This window comes from Sinohyriopsis cumingii, chromosome 15 (assembly GCF_028554795.1).
Source record: "Sinohyriopsis cumingii isolate HCF-2022 chromosome 15, ASM2855479v2, whole genome shotgun sequence".
NCBI classification, from domain to species: Eukaryota; Metazoa; Mollusca; class Bivalvia; order Unionida; family Unionidae; genus Sinohyriopsis; species Sinohyriopsis cumingii.
In genome coordinates, this window is record NC_142975.1 from 13,591,515 (window position 1) to 13,612,139 (window position 20,625).

At 35.7% G+C, this 20,625-nt stretch overlaps 1 protein-coding gene across 7 annotated transcripts in view; it reads right to left on the reverse strand.

Moving 5' to 3' along the window:
• LOC149781286 (uncharacterized) overlaps positions 1-20,625 on the reverse strand; it is a 283,358-nt gene that overhangs the window by 13,437 nt on the left and 249,296 nt on the right. For 6 of the 7 annotated variants that reach the window (XM_089935370.1, XM_089935371.1, XM_089935368.1 and 3 more), the window contains 7 exons: positions 20,200-20,277; positions 17,766-18,568; positions 14,374-14,527; positions 10,428-10,602; positions 6,470-6,569; positions 3,084-3,211; positions 2,467-2,661 (listed from right to left, as the gene is read on the reverse strand). In XM_089935370.1, the coding sequence (XP_089791496.1) occupies positions 2,467-2,661; positions 3,084-3,211; positions 6,470-6,569; positions 10,428-10,602; positions 14,374-14,527; positions 17,766-18,568; positions 20,200-20,277 (1,633 nt within the window). The remainder of the gene's footprint in view (positions 1-2,466; positions 2,662-3,083; positions 3,212-6,469; positions 6,570-10,427; positions 10,603-14,373; positions 14,528-17,765; positions 18,569-20,199; positions 20,278-20,625) is intronic. The other variant, XM_089935369.1, reaches the window with a different exon arrangement.

Below are 20,625 nucleotides of genomic sequence, written 5' to 3' on the forward strand. Positions count from 1 at the left end.
CAGATTAGCATCATTTTTATTTAGGACCAGCTAGACATCATGTAAAGTCTTTTAGTGAAAACATGATCATGAATTATACAACCATCCATTCAGGATGAGAAGTGCTACAAAGATGGCTACTGTGCCAGCCACGTTTTGACAACAGATTAGCATAAACTTATTTAGCACCTACCAGACATAATTAGAAGTCTTGCTGTCAAAACCTCAATTTGACCATACATTCAGGAGGCGTGGCAATAAAACTTTAGGATAGCCACCATATTGGTCATCAGATCAACACCATTTAAAAAAAAAAAATTATATAGGTCAAACTAGACATCACAAGTCTTTCTGTGAAAAAAGCTGCAGATCTGACAACTCAATCATAAGGAGTAGCAATAACAATATTTTCTAGATGTCCACTGTGGTGGCCATACTAGATGTTAGAACTGCACCATTTCAGTTTAGGATCAATTAGACATTGCAAGTCTTTTTGTGAAAACCCCATGTTGATCTGACCATCCTTCAGGAGTTGCAATAACATGATTTTGTAGTGGTCATATTGCAGCACCATTTCCATTTAGGACCAACTAGACCATATGATGAATGCTTGTGTACAGTTTCAAGGCAATCATACTTTAAGAGTTATAATAACTCGTGAAAACAGGTGGATTGACATCGGAAAACAGACCATTGCATCAGCTATTCTGGTCTATCACCAGTAGAGCTCAAAAATGAAACAATAATGCCTGCAATTTTCTAACCTACTTTTGAGGAGCTTATGACCCCAACTGTGCATATAACCTTCATGAAAAACAGGGCAAAACTAAATAGCTCTCTTATGAAAATGGTAATATTTGTCGTTATCTGAATTAAATATAAGTCACTGTAAAATCTTTACAAGAATATTCCCAAAAAGGGCTTCACCATTTATATAAATTCTTAATTATCTGATCTTTTATTAACTCCATAGACAATTATCTTTTCTAAGGAAATGTAATGGCCAATGGTTCCTTAATTTATGCGGAGTTCCCACTGGAAACTGGAATATTTTTTTTTTTAATTTTCCCAAGACTACAAGTTAAACGTCATTATCCCTTTTTTATGTGTCAAACACATACATGTACACATATCTCAACTTAAACATAATCTAAAGCATCTGATTTTATTGCTCCAATGATAAGATGACTGTAACTTTAATAAATGTTACCATATTTTATGTAAAGAAAGCGATGTCATGTAATAAGCCTACCCTTAATCCCCCCGAGTTTATAAACTGAAGCAAATTTTCATCCACATTAATCGATATTAAGAACTTTGTAACTGAAGGTACAATATGCACATAGAGTACTGATAACAATGTCATTTTTTAAAATTATGTTTAATATCATCTGTAGTGATGTCTAGCCCTGTGGCTTTGACTACATGTGAATTCTGCTGCCTCTGTAAAAAAAACAAATCAAAGACCATGCACAAAAATGGGGATTACATTACAGTAATAATTTAATACTACGTAAATTTGTGGATGGCATTTCTGTACATTTTTTTCTTCCATTAGCAGAGCACTTCCATATACTTCCCAATGTCTTTTCATTTTGAGTCAATGGTAGAACACTTCCAAGTCCTTTCCACCCCTACCCACTTTCAATGTTTTATGAAATTAAGCAAACTGCAAATGAGTGACTCAACATCATTTACTTGAAATCTTAAAATAATGAGATAAGAAATTATTTGCTGTGAAAATGTAGGTTACGATAATTCTAGAATGAATAGTGTTACCTGATACAGCCATTTAATGAGACTTAACATAGATACCTTTCTTTAGCAAAAACGTTTTTGACTCCTGAGCTTTCAACCTTTTGACAAGGTCCTCATCAGAAGAATGACTTCTGGACTGGAGTCACATGACCCACTAAATGTCGATCATGTGATAAAATCCTTCTGTACAAGGGTGGAAGTTTAAATATGGAATCATGGGGGGAGGGGGGATTTTGCTGCTAAAAGGTATCTCTGTTTAGTCTCAATAGTTATGATAATGATCACGGATAAAATCTGCCCTATCAAAAAGCTCAGATTTCACATAACTGATAGAAAAATCATAACACAGTCACCTATTGTAATGATAGTGGTGCTATGTAAAGTTGTCATTAACATTACAGAGAAATCCCAGAAAAGTTGGGGTACTGTCGAAGGGAAGTCGTTCAAAAATGGTCTACTGCAATAAATTTTTACATCAAAATTTAAATCTACAAACTGATTACTTGTTCAAAATAACTTGTACAAGATCTTTTGGTTTGAATAAAAACAATATTGTAAATCCTGATTCGAACTTCACCACACAGAAAGATGATGCACTGAATGAACAATAAACATCTATCAGACATCTCCACATATGAACACATGACAACAACATAGAAATTTAAGATAAGTGTGATCATCATCCATGATCTTTCAACATGAACAAGATAGATAAATAAACCACTCTACCTAATCTCTCCAGACGCTCTCTTTCACGTGCCATCAAATCACTGGCCAAACTTGTAGGTGGGTACACCCCAGGAATGTGGGCAGGGTTACCTGAAGCACCACCCAGTGGTACACCAGGGTAACCATAACGACGCTGAAGCTCCAACCAATGCGGGTCAAGAGGATTAGCACCAGGTGGGAGCATTCTATCTAACCCTGCAAGAATAAGATAGTGCAAACATTTCAGTATAAATCTTAATAAGTTACTGACATACCAAGGCTTTTTGGGGGTGGGTGAAAGTTGATTCTTTTTAACATAATTACTCACTTCCAATGGACGCTAATAATGTTAAACTTTAAAGCTGCAAGAACTGGCATTAAAATTTGCTTTAAAAAATCCATCTAAAAAAATTAAAGCATCAAGAAAAATGTCTCTTATCACTAACCTAAAAAAGTAAATGAATTCACAAAACTTATAACGGTGTTTATGACAATACCTTTATCAACTAGAAACCTAAGTGAACTGCTATCCTCAAAACCCAGGTTAATCTATAATGCAAAAATCAAATATGCAAATCTAAAAATTTGAATTTACTCCTTAAAATTCCTGCGCTTTAACCATTACAGTTCTCTCATACCTGGTGGCTTCATCTCCAATTCTTGTTTCAGTTTCTCCCTCATCTCCATTGTTCTCAGCTCATGTTCTCGCAATTCTCTTTCCCGTGCATCACGTTCACGTTTATCTCTCTCCAACTCCAACTCCAGTCTAAAAGTTTAAAGACAAAAAACTGTAAAACCTATGTTCCGGACATAATAATTACTTGATGCAGATTTTGTTTGGTTAAGCCATTTTATCATGAATATACCTTTAGTCATAATACCTCATTCCATCCTGAATACGAACATGGTCATTTTGCATCCTGTTTTATTCTGAATATGGTCGTAATCTACTATGTACATGTCTTGCCTCTACAGAAACGTGTTATACATCACAAACAGTTGTGAATATTGTCATCAGAAAAGGATATGGTTAAGCACAACTGTGCAGTGAGATTTTACAAAAACATCGTATGGAAAAGGCTTCCAAAGATCTGGAGTAATTTGTCATCTCAGCTGCAGTAATGATTTGTTTGGAAGTTTTGCTGATTAAGTAAAATTATAACGTTTGAACTAGAAGTGCTAGAAATTTCCAGTTTGGACAAAAATAGCGGTAACTGAATGTCTCAATTTTATTCAAATAGTATTAGGAACATTTCATTTATCTTCATGGACAAAAGATTGACTGAACTTCATTTAAGTTTTTCAAATCAATTTCTTCCCCTTTCCAAGTCATATTTCAAAATGCAGTTGTAATCTTGCACCTTGGTAAATGATAACAAAACATATCACAGTGTTGCAAATTGTATTACCTTTTCAGAGATGCCGTTTTATATACTTTAAGATACAACAATGCTAAAACATTTTAAGTAAATGTGGTGAAGGTGATCATACTTTTTGTTGCTGCTGCTACATGATGCTCCATTCTACCACACCGTACAGTGTGACCTGCTATAGCGCGCTCCGACATATTTCAAATTACCTGCTATAGCACGCTCCAACATATTTCAAATTAGATATAATATGATTGCAGTGTGGCTCACAAAATTTCACATACCAGCATCTTTCTCATATGCAAAAAAAAAAAAAAAAAAAAAATCTTAAAAATACCAAAAAAATAATGTAAAAAGTTTATCATTTTGGGGAAGAGATTATGTATGAATTCTAATAAAAGACGATTTTGCCGTGGTTCCTTACGTTTTGTATACATAATTTTTCTCACACACAACATTATTTTTCTTCTTAAAAAGTAGGAAAAATAACATGTAAAAGGTTTATTTAGAGATCGCGCTAGGCTTGGTCATGTTGCAAACTGATTTTATTTTCCTTACTGTAAAAAAAAAAATGCTATCTGGCAATTTTTTTCTTTTTGTGACAACATTGTTAGCTGTTTATTGCATATACAATCTTGAGTTTGGAGTGAAAAGTTCAAATGCAATATGTTGTTCAGGGCTCGATTTTTTGTAGCCAGAAGGACTAGTATATTGAGAAATTTACTAGTCCTGCCAAATCTTTACTAGTCCTGTTCACATTCAATTTTAAAGTTCGAACAACCACCAACAAAACTGGATGTTTTCTGTGAAAATTGTGTATACCAGTTACACCACATTACGTTCCTTTCCTCGTCATAATTCAGCCATTCCCTGTCCATTTCTTCTGAAATGTTCCATTACGTTTTTCCCTATCATAAGAATTATTCCTCATAATTCTCATTCAACTTTTGCTTTTATTCCGGTTGCTGAACACCTTCTATCAAATGCCACGTTTTGCCTGTCTAATAAGGAAGGAATTGTGCCTTGTTTTGAAATACGAGATGTTTCAGTATAGTTGACGCATATTATTTAAAGCAAGAAAAGAAATGGCACAGTGTCCTTTATATAAGAAAGTCAGAGCAAGAAACACGTTTCAAAACATGTCTTTGCCCCCTCCCAAAATTAAATGGCCCCTCCCAAACAAAGACTTAAACTTCAGCGGATGTTTTGCATGATCAAAGCAGTGGCTATTGTAAACACATAAAATATTAGCATCAGAAGATAGTGCTAGTTTTAGCTTGGAAAGCGGTGTTCCCGTTAAACGAAGCCATCTGACACTGCGCGTTGTATTTAACAGCTCCAATTACGGTATCATACATCGTAAGTTTAGTAATTGTTCCTAATTAATCGAACCTCAATGTATTGTCGAAATTAATAATAAGGCAGACAATTTTAAAATCTTAGATGCCCATGCTCAGAGATTTTAATTCCCAACAAATGTACGGCATTCTGCTTGGATATCTTCACTTGTATTCAATTATTTGTTCATCCTTGTAAGGGAAAAATATAAAAACTATTCTTATCATCATAGAAAAAGTAGTTGCATGGAAAGGATGTGTCAATAAAGTAATCGTAATAAAGTGATCTAATTCTTATAATTATTTCAATGGAAATGTAAAATATGTAGTTTCCTCTTTGTGACTGTTGGAATGTTTGGGTAGTGAGCCATAAAACAACAACAACAAAAAAACTTTCTTTGAATAGTTTTTGTCGTGTTCTTTTGTGGTAAACCGCATTGTAGTTTATTACTGTGGTAGAGTTAATAAAGTGTGAAACCATGTCATTTTTTCATTTAGTTCGTTACCAGATTCCGTTGTTATTGATGGGACCATAATTTGCGCTGTTAAGTGAAATGCACAAAATCAGATAGATTCTTGTTATGGAAACGCACCTTTCCGAGGCAGAAACTGACTTCATCTTCTCATGCTAATATTTTATAACTGTTTACAATGGCCACTGCTTTGATTCTACAGAACATCTGCTAAGTCAAGTCTTTATTAGGGAATGGCTTAAACAAACGCTGACTATCGATATCCGAAACTTACTAGCCCATCAGACTATTAACATTATGAAAGTTACTAGTCTGACAGGAAAACTGCTAGCCTCGGGCTAGTGGACTAGAGATAATTTTGAGCCCTGTTGTTATATTTATCATTTTCAATGTGATAAGGATTGATTTCAAGCAAAAGAGTTTGACCGGGTCCATGATTTATAAATAACTTTATCTAAGAAACAATGATTCAACCAGATTAAAAGTAAACTTACTAATATACTGGCAGCCTCATTCAGTGCATACGATTCATAATCCAAGGATTGTGGGTTAAATGCCAAGTGCATCTCCTGGTTTTTTTGTCTTTGGGACTTGGTTCCCATTTTCTTGACATGATGCAAAGTGAAAGGTACATGACCAACCTTTTATTCAACCAATAAATTTAAATTGCACCCCGAATACTGTACAGCCATTTGGTACACAATACAATACTGACTCCCTCATAAAATGGCATCTCTGAAAAGGTAATACAATTTGCAATTTGATACACCACTTTACAGATTAATTTTCTGCAATAAATTGGAACATATGAAAGCCAAAGGAAAAAAATTATATTATTGTTTACCTTTCTCTGGAGTTTGGAGGATACATAGCTGCCAATCTAATGGGATCCATGTATGGATGTAGGCCACCCATCGAGTAGGGTATCCTTTGCATATCTGGACCTGTAAATTAGAAAAAAAAGTAAATAATAATAATAATAATAATAATAATGACTTTGTATAGCGCCTAATCTTTAGAAGCACTAAGCGATTTACAACATTAAACAATACCTATAAGATAAAAAACATGAAATTAGAAAACATTAAAAAACATGCTGAGAATATTTAAGGTAGGAAACATGATTAGGTCTTTAAGTTTGTTCTTGTAGTTGAAATAAGTGAGTTTTGAGAGCCCTCTTGAATGTGATCACTGTGTCTCTGTGTCTAAGTTCAGTGGGCAATTCATTCCACGTTGCTGGGCCCTGGTATGCAAAAGAACACTGTCCATATGACTTTGTTTTCATAGTGGGACTAATGAGTATACGATTGTCAGAAGAGGAGCGTAAGTATCTTGCTGGTGTGTACACATGGGTGAGGTCGGATAGGTATGTTGGACTAGAGTCCGACAGTGAAACGTAGCACAGAGAACAATGTTTATGTTTGATTCTGGATCGAATGGATACTGTAGGGTACAGAGCAGCGGGGAGGTGTGCTCTGATCATGGTATTCTATGTATGATCTGAGCAGCTGTGTTTTGAACTTTTTGAAGTTTCTGGAGTAGATATTGAGATGAACCAGACAGAATTGAGTTACAATAGTCCAGTCTTGAAAGTACTAATAATGAACGCACAAGTGTTTTAGTGGCATCAACTGAAACATATTTGCGAATTGAGCTGATGCGTCTCAGCTCAAGATATGCAGTCTTGCATATGTTCATAACATGTTGGTGCAATGTGAGAGTACTGTCCAGAGTAACACCTAGGTTTCGTACTGATTGTGTGAATTTAATGTTGGTGTTGCTGATATTTATTGAGGTAAAGGGTGTGAATGAGAAAGTCTTTGTGTTGTGATCAGAATGGCCTCAGTTTTATCATCATTCATCTACAGCTTGTTACATGTCATCTATGATTTCAGATTAGAAATGCACCTCTCTACACCTTGGATGGTAGCATCAACTTCAGTTGGGTGGCTAGATTTGTATATTTGGGTGTCATCAGCGTACAATTGGTGAGACACTGGATGATGATCTATGACACTTGAGAGCAACTGAGTGTACAGAATGAAGAGAACAGGTCCAAGAACAGACCCCTGTGGAACACCACAACATAGATCAACTGGGCTAGAATGTATTCCATTTGCAGATACAATCTGTGTCCTGTTGACCAAGTAGGAGTTGAACCACAGTAAGGCTGTATCATGAATGCCAAATACATGCTGGAGACGGTGAAGTAATATATCATGGTCTATTGTGTCAAATGCTGCAGACAAATCAAGGAGGGTGAGGACTGTAATCTTTCCACTATCCAACACAGAGAAAATGTCATTTACTTTTAGAAGAGTTGTTTCAGTACTGTGGCAAGGGCGATATGCAGATTGTACATTGCTAAAAAGAATGTTTGAATTTAGATGAGATACAAGCTGGGATAGAACAACCTTTTCTAAGATTTTTGAAATGAATGGGAGATTAGAAACTGGGCGAAGTTCTTTAAATCATTATGGTCTAGTGTTGGTTTCTTCAGCAAAGGCTTTACAATGGCAGTTTTGAAAAATGATGGGAATTTTCTTGAATGAGAGAGAGGTATTAATAACATCAGTTAGTGAAGGTAATACTGGATCTAAGCACTCAAGCAGCAGTGATGTTGGAATTGGATCAAGTTCACATGACTTTAGTGCACTCTTCATCACAATTGTACGTACAAAATCCATAGAGACAGGTTCAAATGCTGCTAATGGCTGCCGCTCAAATTCTGTATCCCAACTGTATGGTGACGACGAGTCAATTGAAATTGTGGTGTCAAGCTTATCTCTAATGGTTTGTACTTTGTCACGGAAGAAATTTGCAAACATGTCCGGAAGGTTGACTGGAGAGAAGGTAGTTGGAAGTGGTGTAGATTTGTTCCTTGACATTAGCTTGTTAGTAATCTCAAAGAGCTCTTTGCAGCTGGAACTTTCCATGATCTTAGTAGTATGGTGGGCTGATTTCGCTGTATGGACTATATTTGTGACATTCTTCTTAGCGGCTTCATAGATACTAAACACTAAAACTTAACATTAAACTTGGTCACTTATTGGGCTAGTACTATTTTTCTTTTTACAAAAAAAAAAAACAAAACAATTCTAAAATGACTTTTGATTTCATCGTGGAGCTCCAGGTGGCTGAATGGTCTTTACCAATCACTACCATCTCACCTCTTTCTGCATGGAACTGTGTCTTGGGGTCAGGCAATGTGTACGTGAGAAAACTTAAAAGTAGCTTCTGGTGGTTTGGTGGCTTTTCCTGGCTTGTTCCTTTGCCAGTTATACTGGCCACCATGTGTAGTCTATTGTGTGCTGAAAAATGGTGTTAAACCCCAAAACAAAATCGTCATGATGAGGTATGTCACAACCAATGACCTATTTAACAGTCCAAAATCTGACTGTCCTCTATTTTGTAACCAAAAATGTTAGTAACTCAGCTTTTTCAAAATATAAATATCATAAAATGTTACTGCTGTCATGTAGCCTCTGTTAGACAGTTATTGGGCTATACCACTGTTTTCTCCAACATCAGAAAGGGGCCCCTGAGTAGCCGAGTGGTCTAAAGCGCCGTCTGTTACGGATCACTGCCATCTCACCTGTCTGCGTGGGTTCAAGTCTTGGATTCAGCCAATGTGGGTATGTGAGAAAGTTTGCAAGTAGCTTCTCGTGGGTCGGTGGTTCTTTCCGGGGTTTTCCCGGGTTCTTCCTCCACCATAAATCTTGTCCGCCTTGTATAGCCTATCGTGTGCTGAAAAATGGCATTAAACACTACAACAACAACAATCAACATCGGAAATGTCATGAAATGGACACCACAATGTTATGGTTGTCTTTAAAGGCACCTTTTATTTTATATTTTATCATGCCGAGGAAATGGGACCTTAATGCCTTTGCCCATGTCAATGCTACAAAGAAACAGCAGTGAAACAAATCAGCCTCCAATGGTGACTAAATGTGGAAAGTCACACGCATAAATGATTGCCATAAAAGGTAAATCATGACGCAACTGAACTCTACAAGTTGAACAATGGATAACTTAAATTTAATATTGGCCAGCAAACATCCTACATTGGGGCATCAAACTTTACTGACATTACCTGCCAGCAAATAGATGTCAGACACTTGGGCCTAACAGTCGTGCCAGGCACTGGGACTCAACAAATTCATGCAAGAATAAATACAACTTTTAAAACAGAACATTAAGTTTAAATTCTATTTTATTAATTTTTTAAATAAAAATAACCACCATATGATTCATTTCTTCTTTTAGCAATCTATATTTGGCCACTCTTCAAGCTTTGTTTTACAACATACAAAAACGTGCACACATGCAGTCACTGAAATAAACAACAAAAGAATTGCAATTTCCACAAAAAGGATGTAAAGAATTTAAAATAACAGTGGTTTGGGGGATGCTCCACAAATGGTGATACACAGGTCAGCAAAAATAGCTAATTGCTCTTGGCACATTTAGGCAGGTAAATTACCTGGCTACCAGCACTTACCGAATGCCCTGAATTACTATGTAATTCAATATGGAGTAACAAAATAACATTCTAAATAAATTACTTGAAACAACATGATGCATCTAGATTATCATGATCAAAGAAATGTTCTTAGGATTGTGCAGTAGTACAGAATCTTTATATTTCTTATAATGCACACTGTACAACATGAGTGGAGAATGCAGTATGAATTAATTCTAAAATGGCTTTGCGACCATTTTATACAGGACTTCAAAATCTTCAAATTCACCAACAGTTAACAGAAGAACATGTTGTAAAAAGTACAAAAAACACCTACTGTATTTACCAAGGGTGTGAGGTTTTGCATATTCTGATAGCTGTCGCAGGGCAGGTGTGTCATGAAATGAACGTGGTGTGACACGTTCTTGAAAGGTATGATGCGATGCAGCTGACACGTTACTGATGACTTGTGCATCTGCTGTAGAGTTTGGAGGTGGAGTCTCAATTTTCCGCTGAAAACAGACAAAGCAGGTTAATAGCATATAATTCTAAATGATTTAGACCTACCACTATCTCCAAAGACGACAATGGAAATGTAAAATTTTCAATTTTTTTATTCATTTTTTAATTTTCCAATTGCTGTCTTCCCTTTTCTAAGATTCAAATCTTGCCATCTGCCATCAGGTTTAATAAAACTTCAGAAAAAATTAAACCTTTAAATATTTTCAAAATTGGTACCCTGTTGGCAATACAATGTAGAAATTTCCCCATGTAGGCATGGTCCTGCACATGAATTGCAGATTAAAAATATGAAATACAAATAAATATCTCATATAATACTAATAATAAGACCGGCTACTAAAATATCTCATAATACAATTAATATACCCACCTAACAGAATATCTCTCATAATAAAATTAATATAACCATCTAATAGAATATCTCTCATAATACAATTAATATTCCCACCTAATAGAATAGCTCTCATAATAAAATTAATATAACCATCTAATAAAAGATAAATCATAATAATTAATACACCCACCTAAAACAACTACATGCAGAAGATGTACCTACCTTTTGGAAAATGTGATACCATTTGGAGTTGAGGAAATAAAGATCAACAATGACAACTGCAACTTGCAGATCTGCTAACCCAAATAAGATCTCAATAAGGCAGTAGATCATTATTCTCCAAATAAAAGCACTTTTCATTAAGGTGTAATGAAAAAACTATTACAAATTAGGAATTGAGAAATTTCTCAGTGTGACCTGATGCAGCAATGGGAACAGTATGTCCATAAAAAATATTTGTACCATTCGCCTTCATGACTTCCAGTTCAGTTTCAGAAATTGTCGTTTCAAACCCAAGTGAAACTGATGGCTTCTCACTAATCTCTCAACTTCATGTAATCTTGTTTTTTATAATGTCATGTGGTGGTGGTACTTATGCTGCAAGCAATACTCGAATTGACGCATGATATCCAATGAAAAGATTTCACGACATTCCTGGCTTTTTTTCCAAGCAAAACATGTAATAATAGTAATAATAATAATAATGACTTTGTATAGTGCCTAATCTTTAGAAGCTCTACGCGCTTTACAACATTAGACAACACCTATAAGATAAAAAAAAGAGATTTGATTACAAAAACAAACACCATGAAATCAGAAAACATTAAAAACATGCTGAGAATATTTAAGGTAGGAAACATTATTAATCTGAATATTTACTTTTATACTGACTATTTTAATATCTTAAGAGACTGACTGTTCCTTTCACATTCAACATTTGCATTTATTTTTCAAAGTTTTTTTTCCCCCCAGATCATGCTACAAGGTAAAGGCAAAAGCTTTATCATGCAGATGTTTTGCATAAAAAAGCAAAGGCACAGTAAAGCATCTGAAGTACTCCTGTAAATTTAGTCTGGTTCCCTGACTTCACTAAATTTAATAAGAAAACCCAATGTCTGGACTGTACAATAATGATCATATTTTGTATTTGTTTTATGTTGGTATTCTTCTTCAAGTCCATAATTCAAGTGTCATTTTGGTAAGGCTTATAGTAAAATTGACTGGAAGTTCTGCAACTTGTAGTGAGGCAAGTCTAGAACACTATATAGCCACCCAGTCCTAGTACATGTCACTTCACTGATGTGTGATATCTGAGCCAGGTGCCAATTAAAAAAATGTAAAACTCGTCCATCATTTTTCCACAAAATAAGGAATAATGTTAAGTGTGCATAGCTAGATCATTCTTCTTCATGCCAACACATTTGTAACCTCAGACATTTAGTCTCAAGAAAAAGTTTGTTCCCAACATCAATATGGTGTCCCCGATAAGTGGTATGGGAAAAGAAAAACCCAACTGTACAGCACAGAATGTGCAAGTCCTGTCACATATAATAACTGCCTTACATACAGAATAATAATCAAGCCATCAACCTGTCACACATTTTCATGCATCTTTCTAAAATACTGACAAGCACATGTTAACCATCTGATTGGGTCATTAAATTTAATAAATTAAAAATTTTAATAAGCAAATGGATCTGATATTATTTGCTCACATAGTGACATCAGGGATTCAGATTAAGTAATCACAATGTAGCAACAACGTCTACAAATTACTCTGCGTTTCCAAAGCTTTAAAATTACCTATGATATACTGAAAATAATTTTACTACTTTTCTGTGAGATATTGAAAGAACAAAATCAATCACATGCATTAATGTGGGATAAGGAAACCCCATCAGTGGGATCACAATTTGAGAGCAGGAAGGTAGCTGAACTTTCACTGTTGGTCACTGGTTCTATCTAATGTTTCAATCCAAAAGCATGACCATTTTCATCATGTTATTGCCGATTATGTTATACAATGTGTGCAGATCATTATAAATACTGTATATTATTGAGCATCAAAAGTAACAGAAACAATTATATAAGATGCATTGAGAAGAATCGTGAAACCAGTATTTTGGCCATTTTGTTCATATTCCCAGAGAAAACTACCAGAATGCTGCTCCTATTTAATATCCTGTCCATCATGAAAATCTCATGCAATGTTAATGAAATACTCCTGGACCAGGCATTACTAAAGAGCTAGAGTGGCATAACACTAGTAGGTTTGGTATTAGAATTTAACATTTTTCAATATCTAAGTGTGTGTGATTTGGATTTTTAACGCAGCTTTAACAATTTTTCAGTCATATCATTACGATGTCTGCAGTGTGGCAGTTTACAGTGATGCCTAGCGCTGGGGCATCATGTCGCAGACATGTAACATGATGTCCCACCCAGTCACATTATCCTGACACCAGGCCGACCAGTCCTAACACTAACCTCTTATTGCTGAGTGCCAAGCGAGGCAGCTGTTAGTGCCAATTTTTTAAGTCTTTGGTATAACTCGGCCGGGAATTGAGTCCATGACCTCACACAGCTGAGGCAGACACCCTAACCACTTGGCCACCAGAGTGGTCATCTAAGTGTATGAAAATCCCACAACAAGATTTTCAAGCTAGCTGCCACGGTGGCGATAATAGATATCAGATCAGAACTGTTTAAATTTATGGCCAACAAGATATTACAAGAAGTCTTTGGGAAAAACCCAATACTGATATGACCATCCATCTTGAGGAGCAGCAATTAAACAAGAATCAAGATGGCTGCTTTGCTGGCCATACTGGAGGTCAGATCAACACCATTTTCATGACAAGCTTTTCAAGATGGTTCTTATGGTGGCCATAGCAGATGTCAGATCAGCATCATTTTCACTCTGGGCCACCTTGACATCAGTGGAAGTCTTTTCGTGAAAAGCTCACGTTGATTTAAGCATCAATTCAGGATGAGTAGCATTAACACTTTGCAAAATGGCCACTATGGCACCCATATTGGATGTCACTTTTCTCATTTAGGACCAACTAGAGCGGGGGATGAATGTGTCTGTAGAGTTTAATGGCAACCCTCTGAGTACTTTGTAGTTTAGGACCACTTAGACTGCCCAGCGCACGTGTTTCCAGATGGCCAACCATCCTTGTTTCTCACTGCTGACTGTAGCATATCCCCGCCATGGTTAAAAAACAAACACATTAAATATATACAGGTTATTTAAAAAAATGCCTACTCCTACCTACATTTTAAAAACAGTGCAATAGGAAACGCACATCTTTGTTTTGCCTTATAACAAACTTGTCCTAACAGATGAATAGACAAAACAACAGACAACAGGCCATCCAATTAGCTCTTCTGGACAATGACCAGTAGGGCTAAAAAATATTTTTACCTTCTCTTTTTCTCTCTCCTCTTTAATTGGCTGTGATGCCCTCTTTTCATGCTCCTCCCTCTTCTTTGCTAATGCTGAACTCGGCAAAGGTTTAAACATCACATCGCATCTTGCACAGGAATTGTGCTCCCCACGATTTTGGAGTTTTATAAAGCTGAAATAAGTGAAGATGTTATGACACTCATGTAACAGACATATTTCAAGAGAAAACTGCTCAGCCAACTTGTAAGCACAAAATTTAGTGGAAAATCAAAATCTCTGCTCGGAAAGGTTTTTATCAAAAATTCTGTTTTTCTTTTACAAGTAGAAATTTCCTGAAAATTGAATCCAACTGGACCCTTTTGACATTTGCTCCAAGCCCTACCTACTCTCACAAGAATTTTTTTCCAAATTTATTAAAAGAAAATATTAAAGTTCACCAACTTATTAACTAAACAAAAATAAAGCCAGTTCAAACTTTCAAACAAAATCAAAGCAGTAGTTTCAGAGGTATTTTGACTCAAAGGTACCAAAGATTTCCTATATTTTAGTATAGACTGGGAACATTTTCCCCTTGTTGATCCACTATATATAACATGATAAAACTATGAAAACCAGGCTCATGCTGATAGCTCTTCAACTGGCCACAGATAACTGCACAAAATGTGCTAATGTATTGGGTTATATTGTACCAAGTAACAGCTGACTTCCAAAGATGTAAATATTAAGGACTGCACAAAAACCAAAGTCTTCAACAAGGACAACTGACACATCAGAATGATTTATAATAAGGCACAAAAAAAGATAAATAAAATTTAAAAGAAATACCTACGTGTCCGACCAACACTGAGCCATGTTCAGACAAGAAAGACACAAGATACAAGAAACTTTAAAGTTGGTATTCTTGACAACTGTAAAAACACTAGCTCTAGATGCCATTTTTTAAACCAACATATAAGTGTTTAACACTACTAAAGACATGCCTGATGCCAGTTAAAAGAATGTTTAAATTGTTACACATATAGCTGCGACTGATTAAGTAGAGCTGTTGAGTCATCGATGATCAATGAAAGAGAATTTTGGTCTGAAGGTCATTCTAGCCACCCCCACTCCCCATGGGCAAGGGGTAGGGCAAAGACTCTTGACCAATTATGACTTTTAGGAATTTTAGACCCTAACAGACACCAGAAATTTTGTCAAGGAACATAAAATTTATGCAAAAATATATAAGAATAATAAAAATGTTTTAGGAATTTTTCCTTTACACGTTTCAATAGCAAGACTGTCAAAACTGATGCATAAAGTGATCACATGACAGTCTGATGACATGCATTATTTCTTCCAATCAGTACTACTATTGTCCATTTATAACATTTGTACAGTATCTACAGATCACTACAGTAAAACCTGTTATGATAGAACACATGTCATTTAAGATCACAATCATGATGCACAGATCGATCTGATTATATACATACAGTCACAGACAGCAGTATTTATAATCAATACCACTTTTATCTACTTACATTTTTTAAAACTTAGATTTGAAATGTTCTTTGTGACTTTCTCAAGGTGGACAAGCCTATCGTTTATTTTTAGCAGAAGCAATGCTGATTTCCTTAATTTTTAATTGGTTTGCAGCTCTTATAATTTTCTTGCATCAAGTGGTATTCTTATTTCTTCCTTATAATCTCTTTTCTCTTCTGGTGTTCTGCATTTGCTTTACAGAACAGTTTTAAATTCCTTGCCAAGGCAAAGATCGTGAAACAAACCCACTTGCCCCCAACCCATCAAGTTTATCATAACAATCTGTGTAACTTTCATTAGGACAGTGAAAATGCATAATTATTTACATAAAGGCTGCTATATACATGTATGACTGGTTGGTGACCAAAACAATTTTTAAAAGAACAGTGGTAACTGATCAATGTTGGGTATTTGAATAGTATTTGCTATGACCTAAAAGGTTTCAAATAACAGAGGTGAAAGAAAATGCCAGTGGACATTCTTCATAACTACAACCAATTCCACATGAATGTGGAGTCCCTCATTATTTGCTAGAATTTATACAAACTGAACTATGGCGATAATCTAAAAAAAAACATTTCAACACTTACCTTAATCTATGATGTATTAACAAGCACATGGACACCAAAGTGATTGTTGTGTAAAGTTTATGCCAAAGCTGCATTTAAATATCTAATTAAAAGTTTTATCCATAAAAGCTTTTTAAATAATTGATCTCTTACATGCCAATATCTGATCCATTAAAACACAATTCAATTTGTATAACTTTACACATATTCGTTGTTAACCCTTTCAACACTATGGACCGCTTTACCGGTCTGGGGCAGTGTTCTTCTCTAACATTATAGTACCAGTCTATACAAATTTTGGGTTACCTCTATTAACTTCCTACTTGTAATCTAGATATTATATTTGGATTATCTTGTGAGTTTAGCTTGTATACAACTAGAATTATTGAACAAAGTAGGTACTTTTAACAACTCTTCCGAATGGTGAAATTTGTATCCAAAATGGCGGAGTTCGAAGAAAGATCAGATGAAAGTGAAGTGTCAGATTTAGAATTAACAGAGGATTTCGACCTAGTAAAGTTGGATGAAAATGAGACAAGGCGGCTGGAGAGGCAATGGAATGCGCTTGTGGGTGACAGTGATGACAATGAAGAGGACTTTGAAGGTCTTGAACCAGAGGAAGTGTACGCTCCACGTGGTTTTGTTTGGTTGAAGTTGGAAAACCAAAAAGATTTGTTTCAGTTTTCTGAGAGAGTTGGACCCACCCGAGTGTTAGATGGCTCCAGGAAAGCTTTGGAATATTTTCAAATATTCTATTCAGATGAAGTTTTTGGAAACATTGTCCGTCTGACGAATATGAATGCAACGATCAAACGTGCCAGAGGCGATACAGGTGTATGAACAGATCTCACCTTGGATGAAATCAAGGCATTTTATAGAATTTTAATTTCTACCTGTCATATACCTGAAAGAAAGACTTGTGTTGCTACTGGAATTATTCAAGAGTACATCTAGGGTCAATTGAACAACTTTTGGGAACTTTATAAGTTTTCTAAGAGGAAAATAGATAATTACTTGTATTTTACCTGTTGTGTATACTGTATTTTAACAGTTGTATTAGGTATGCACATTTTAGTCAATTAGTCATAAAATTGGATTTTTAACCTTGATTTTGACACCTAATCCAGCCAGATATCTTTAAAATTGGCAAAGTTATGTTATTTCAAAATCTACAAGTCAGTTTGCTTTACAACTCCAAAGTTACTTAGTGTTGAGGACTATGCTCCCAAAGTTACCTAGTGATGAAAGGGTTAAAAAAATAAATAAAATAAAATTTGAACTTTAACTAAGCAGTCTTCATGATATAAAAGTACTCACATAGCCGATTTACTTCTATGGATTTCTCTGTTACACGCAGTTGGCACTGGACCAGGGGTGAGAGTTCCCTCTCTGTCAGAATCAATTTCCTCTTCCATCTCTGGAATTTCTCCACTGACCTCGGTTCCTACTTGCTCTTTGACCTCCGACTCCTGAGATATGGAATGATCAGTCTCTGTCTGATCTGGATTACTAAGATTGTTCACAGCTGGCTCAACAGTACTTTCTAATTGCACAGGTTCAGTCTTTGGAATCACATTTAACTTGTATGGTGAAACAGCTGAACTAGAATTATTCATAGAACAGCTTAGCGAAATCTCCCTTTGAGATAAAATATTTGACGAGGCCGTCTGAAAATCTGAATAATCTTGTGGTTCTTGCTTCACTGACTCCGGATTTGGGGATGCACAAGGGGATTTTGGCTCTTGCTTTATAGAAATCTGCAAATTGTTCAATTCTTCAGATTGGGAATTATTTTTCTGAGGCCCTGATGTAGGACTTGTGGATTGCTGCGGTAACAAATGCTGTGGTACTGATTGCTCAGGTAACAAATGCTCTGGCAATGGTGGCTGTGCAAATGGAAACGACGGTGCAGGAAATGATACAATAGGGTGTAGTGGAGGTATAGGGAGTTGTGAAGCTTGAGAAAGAGGGACTTGTGATGGGTGTTGTGGTTCTGGTCGAGGAAGGTCAGTTCGTGGTTCACTGCGTACCACAGCTGGCGGGGGTGCCTTCTTGTCTGTGGTATATTCAGATTCCGAAGGACTAGGAGTGGTGGGTAGGGAACATGAACTTAGTTCATCCTGTAAAACATTAAACGACTAAAAAAGTTATAGTATTAAGTTCGAACCACACAAATGGTATTGCATATTATGTTCACACCTAGCCACAACCCTGATAGACCCAAATCTGCCATTGTATGATGCTGGGCTGAGTGATCTTGGTTCCTAAAAAGAGGAAGGGTGGTCTCGGGGTCTTTTCCCAGCAAAAGTTAAGATTAGCAATACCCATCCAATTTTGGTGGATGGGGAGGTTTGGTTAGGAGAAGTTCACTGACCAAAACTTATATTCAGGTTTTTAAGACCCTAAAAACCACCTCCTGGCAGAATTTCAATTTTGCTATTGGTCTTAATCATTATACATATGCAAAATGCGAATTCATTGGAAAGGGGCTAAATCAAACAAAACATCCCACTTGCTCGATTCCTACGAGGTCTAACTTTCAAAACAAAACTTGAAACCTTAGAAGTATAAAATAGAAATGATCATTTCAGATTGCAAACATACCTGGTAATGAACTATGCAACTTTCTGGTTTTAATAATCTCTATAATTTGTGGAACAAGCTTATTCTTGGAGTGGTCCATACAGCTATTCTATTATCGCCATGATAGTCTATTATCGCCATGATAGTCGATTATCTCCATGATAGTCTATTATCTCCATGATAGTCTATTATCGCCATGATAGTCTATTATCTCCATGAACATTATTGCATGGCATATTGGAGTCTAAATTGTTTGGAGTTGGTCCTGTTATACATCAGAAATAAGATGACTAATTTAGGACTGCAGAGTGTTAGACGCATATAATTTGTGAGAATGCCATCTGAAATACACTAATTTATATTGCAACATATACTATTTAGGAAAATGAACAAAAACCTGCATAAAGCTCTTAAAAAAAAAAAAACTTCTACATCTGAATTTTTGCATGTTTTAATTATATTCCTTCTATTCTTTCAAGTGTGAACTGTGTTACATAGACTTTGAAAAATTGCATGCAATCACATTAGTTTTCATTTTAAGGGAAGATCAAAAATTGATGTTTCTAACAATTCAATCAAGTTTACTGTACGTTTTTGTAATTTCTTTAAATTTCGGCACAAGTTCATAATATTTCCAAGAAAAAACCTACTCAAATGTCTTCTTTGGTAAGTGTCAAGTGAGAATTTTCAAGTCAAAAGATTCAGAAAAATGCTAATAATTCTTGAATTGTTAATGGCAGTCAACTTCATCACCTAGGACACTATGTGACTGCAGATCAGATTTAATGTTGTTCGCATATTAACAGTAACCTTGAACACCAAGTACATGTTGTGACTGCAGATCTGGGTCTATGATGTTCATGCATTAAAATGGGATCACAGCAATGACTCGGAACACCAAGTACATTATTTGACTACATTTATGGTACTATGTTATTGTTCACACATTATAATGGGATCACAGCACGGACTCAGAACACCAAGTACATTATTTGACTACATTTATGGTACTATGTTATTGTTCACACATTATAATAACACAGCACCGACTCGGAACACCAAGTACATTATTTGACTGCAGATCTGGATGTATGCTATTCATGCATCTGGACATACCTAAAACACAGTTAAATATGATAGAAATAAAAAATGGAAATAAAGAACTTACATGATTCTCCTCATCTACATCTCCATCATTGCCAGAAATACTGCTACTATCAGAGACACTCTCAGAATCAGAACGCCCCTAAAATTAAATTAAGTTCTTTTATTACATACATATCTTCAATACGATGAAAGGAGCTCAAGAATTTTTGTTGTACTCCTTGGGGCTATAAAGATTCTGAAGCTAAGACTACACTGTTTCTTTACTTTCAGAACTATAAACAATACATCTTAAGCATGGACCACTAAGTTATTTATGAAGCTGTACTACTAAATTTTTGCACATTTTTAAACTGGACCTGCTACTGTTTACTAGGCATGTTACAAGTAGACATGGTAATGATGGACGCATCACAAAGGGTCTCACTCTGTACAATTTGCCTGGTAGGCCCCTGAACAAGACTTAGTACGGTAATTATGGCAATATTTC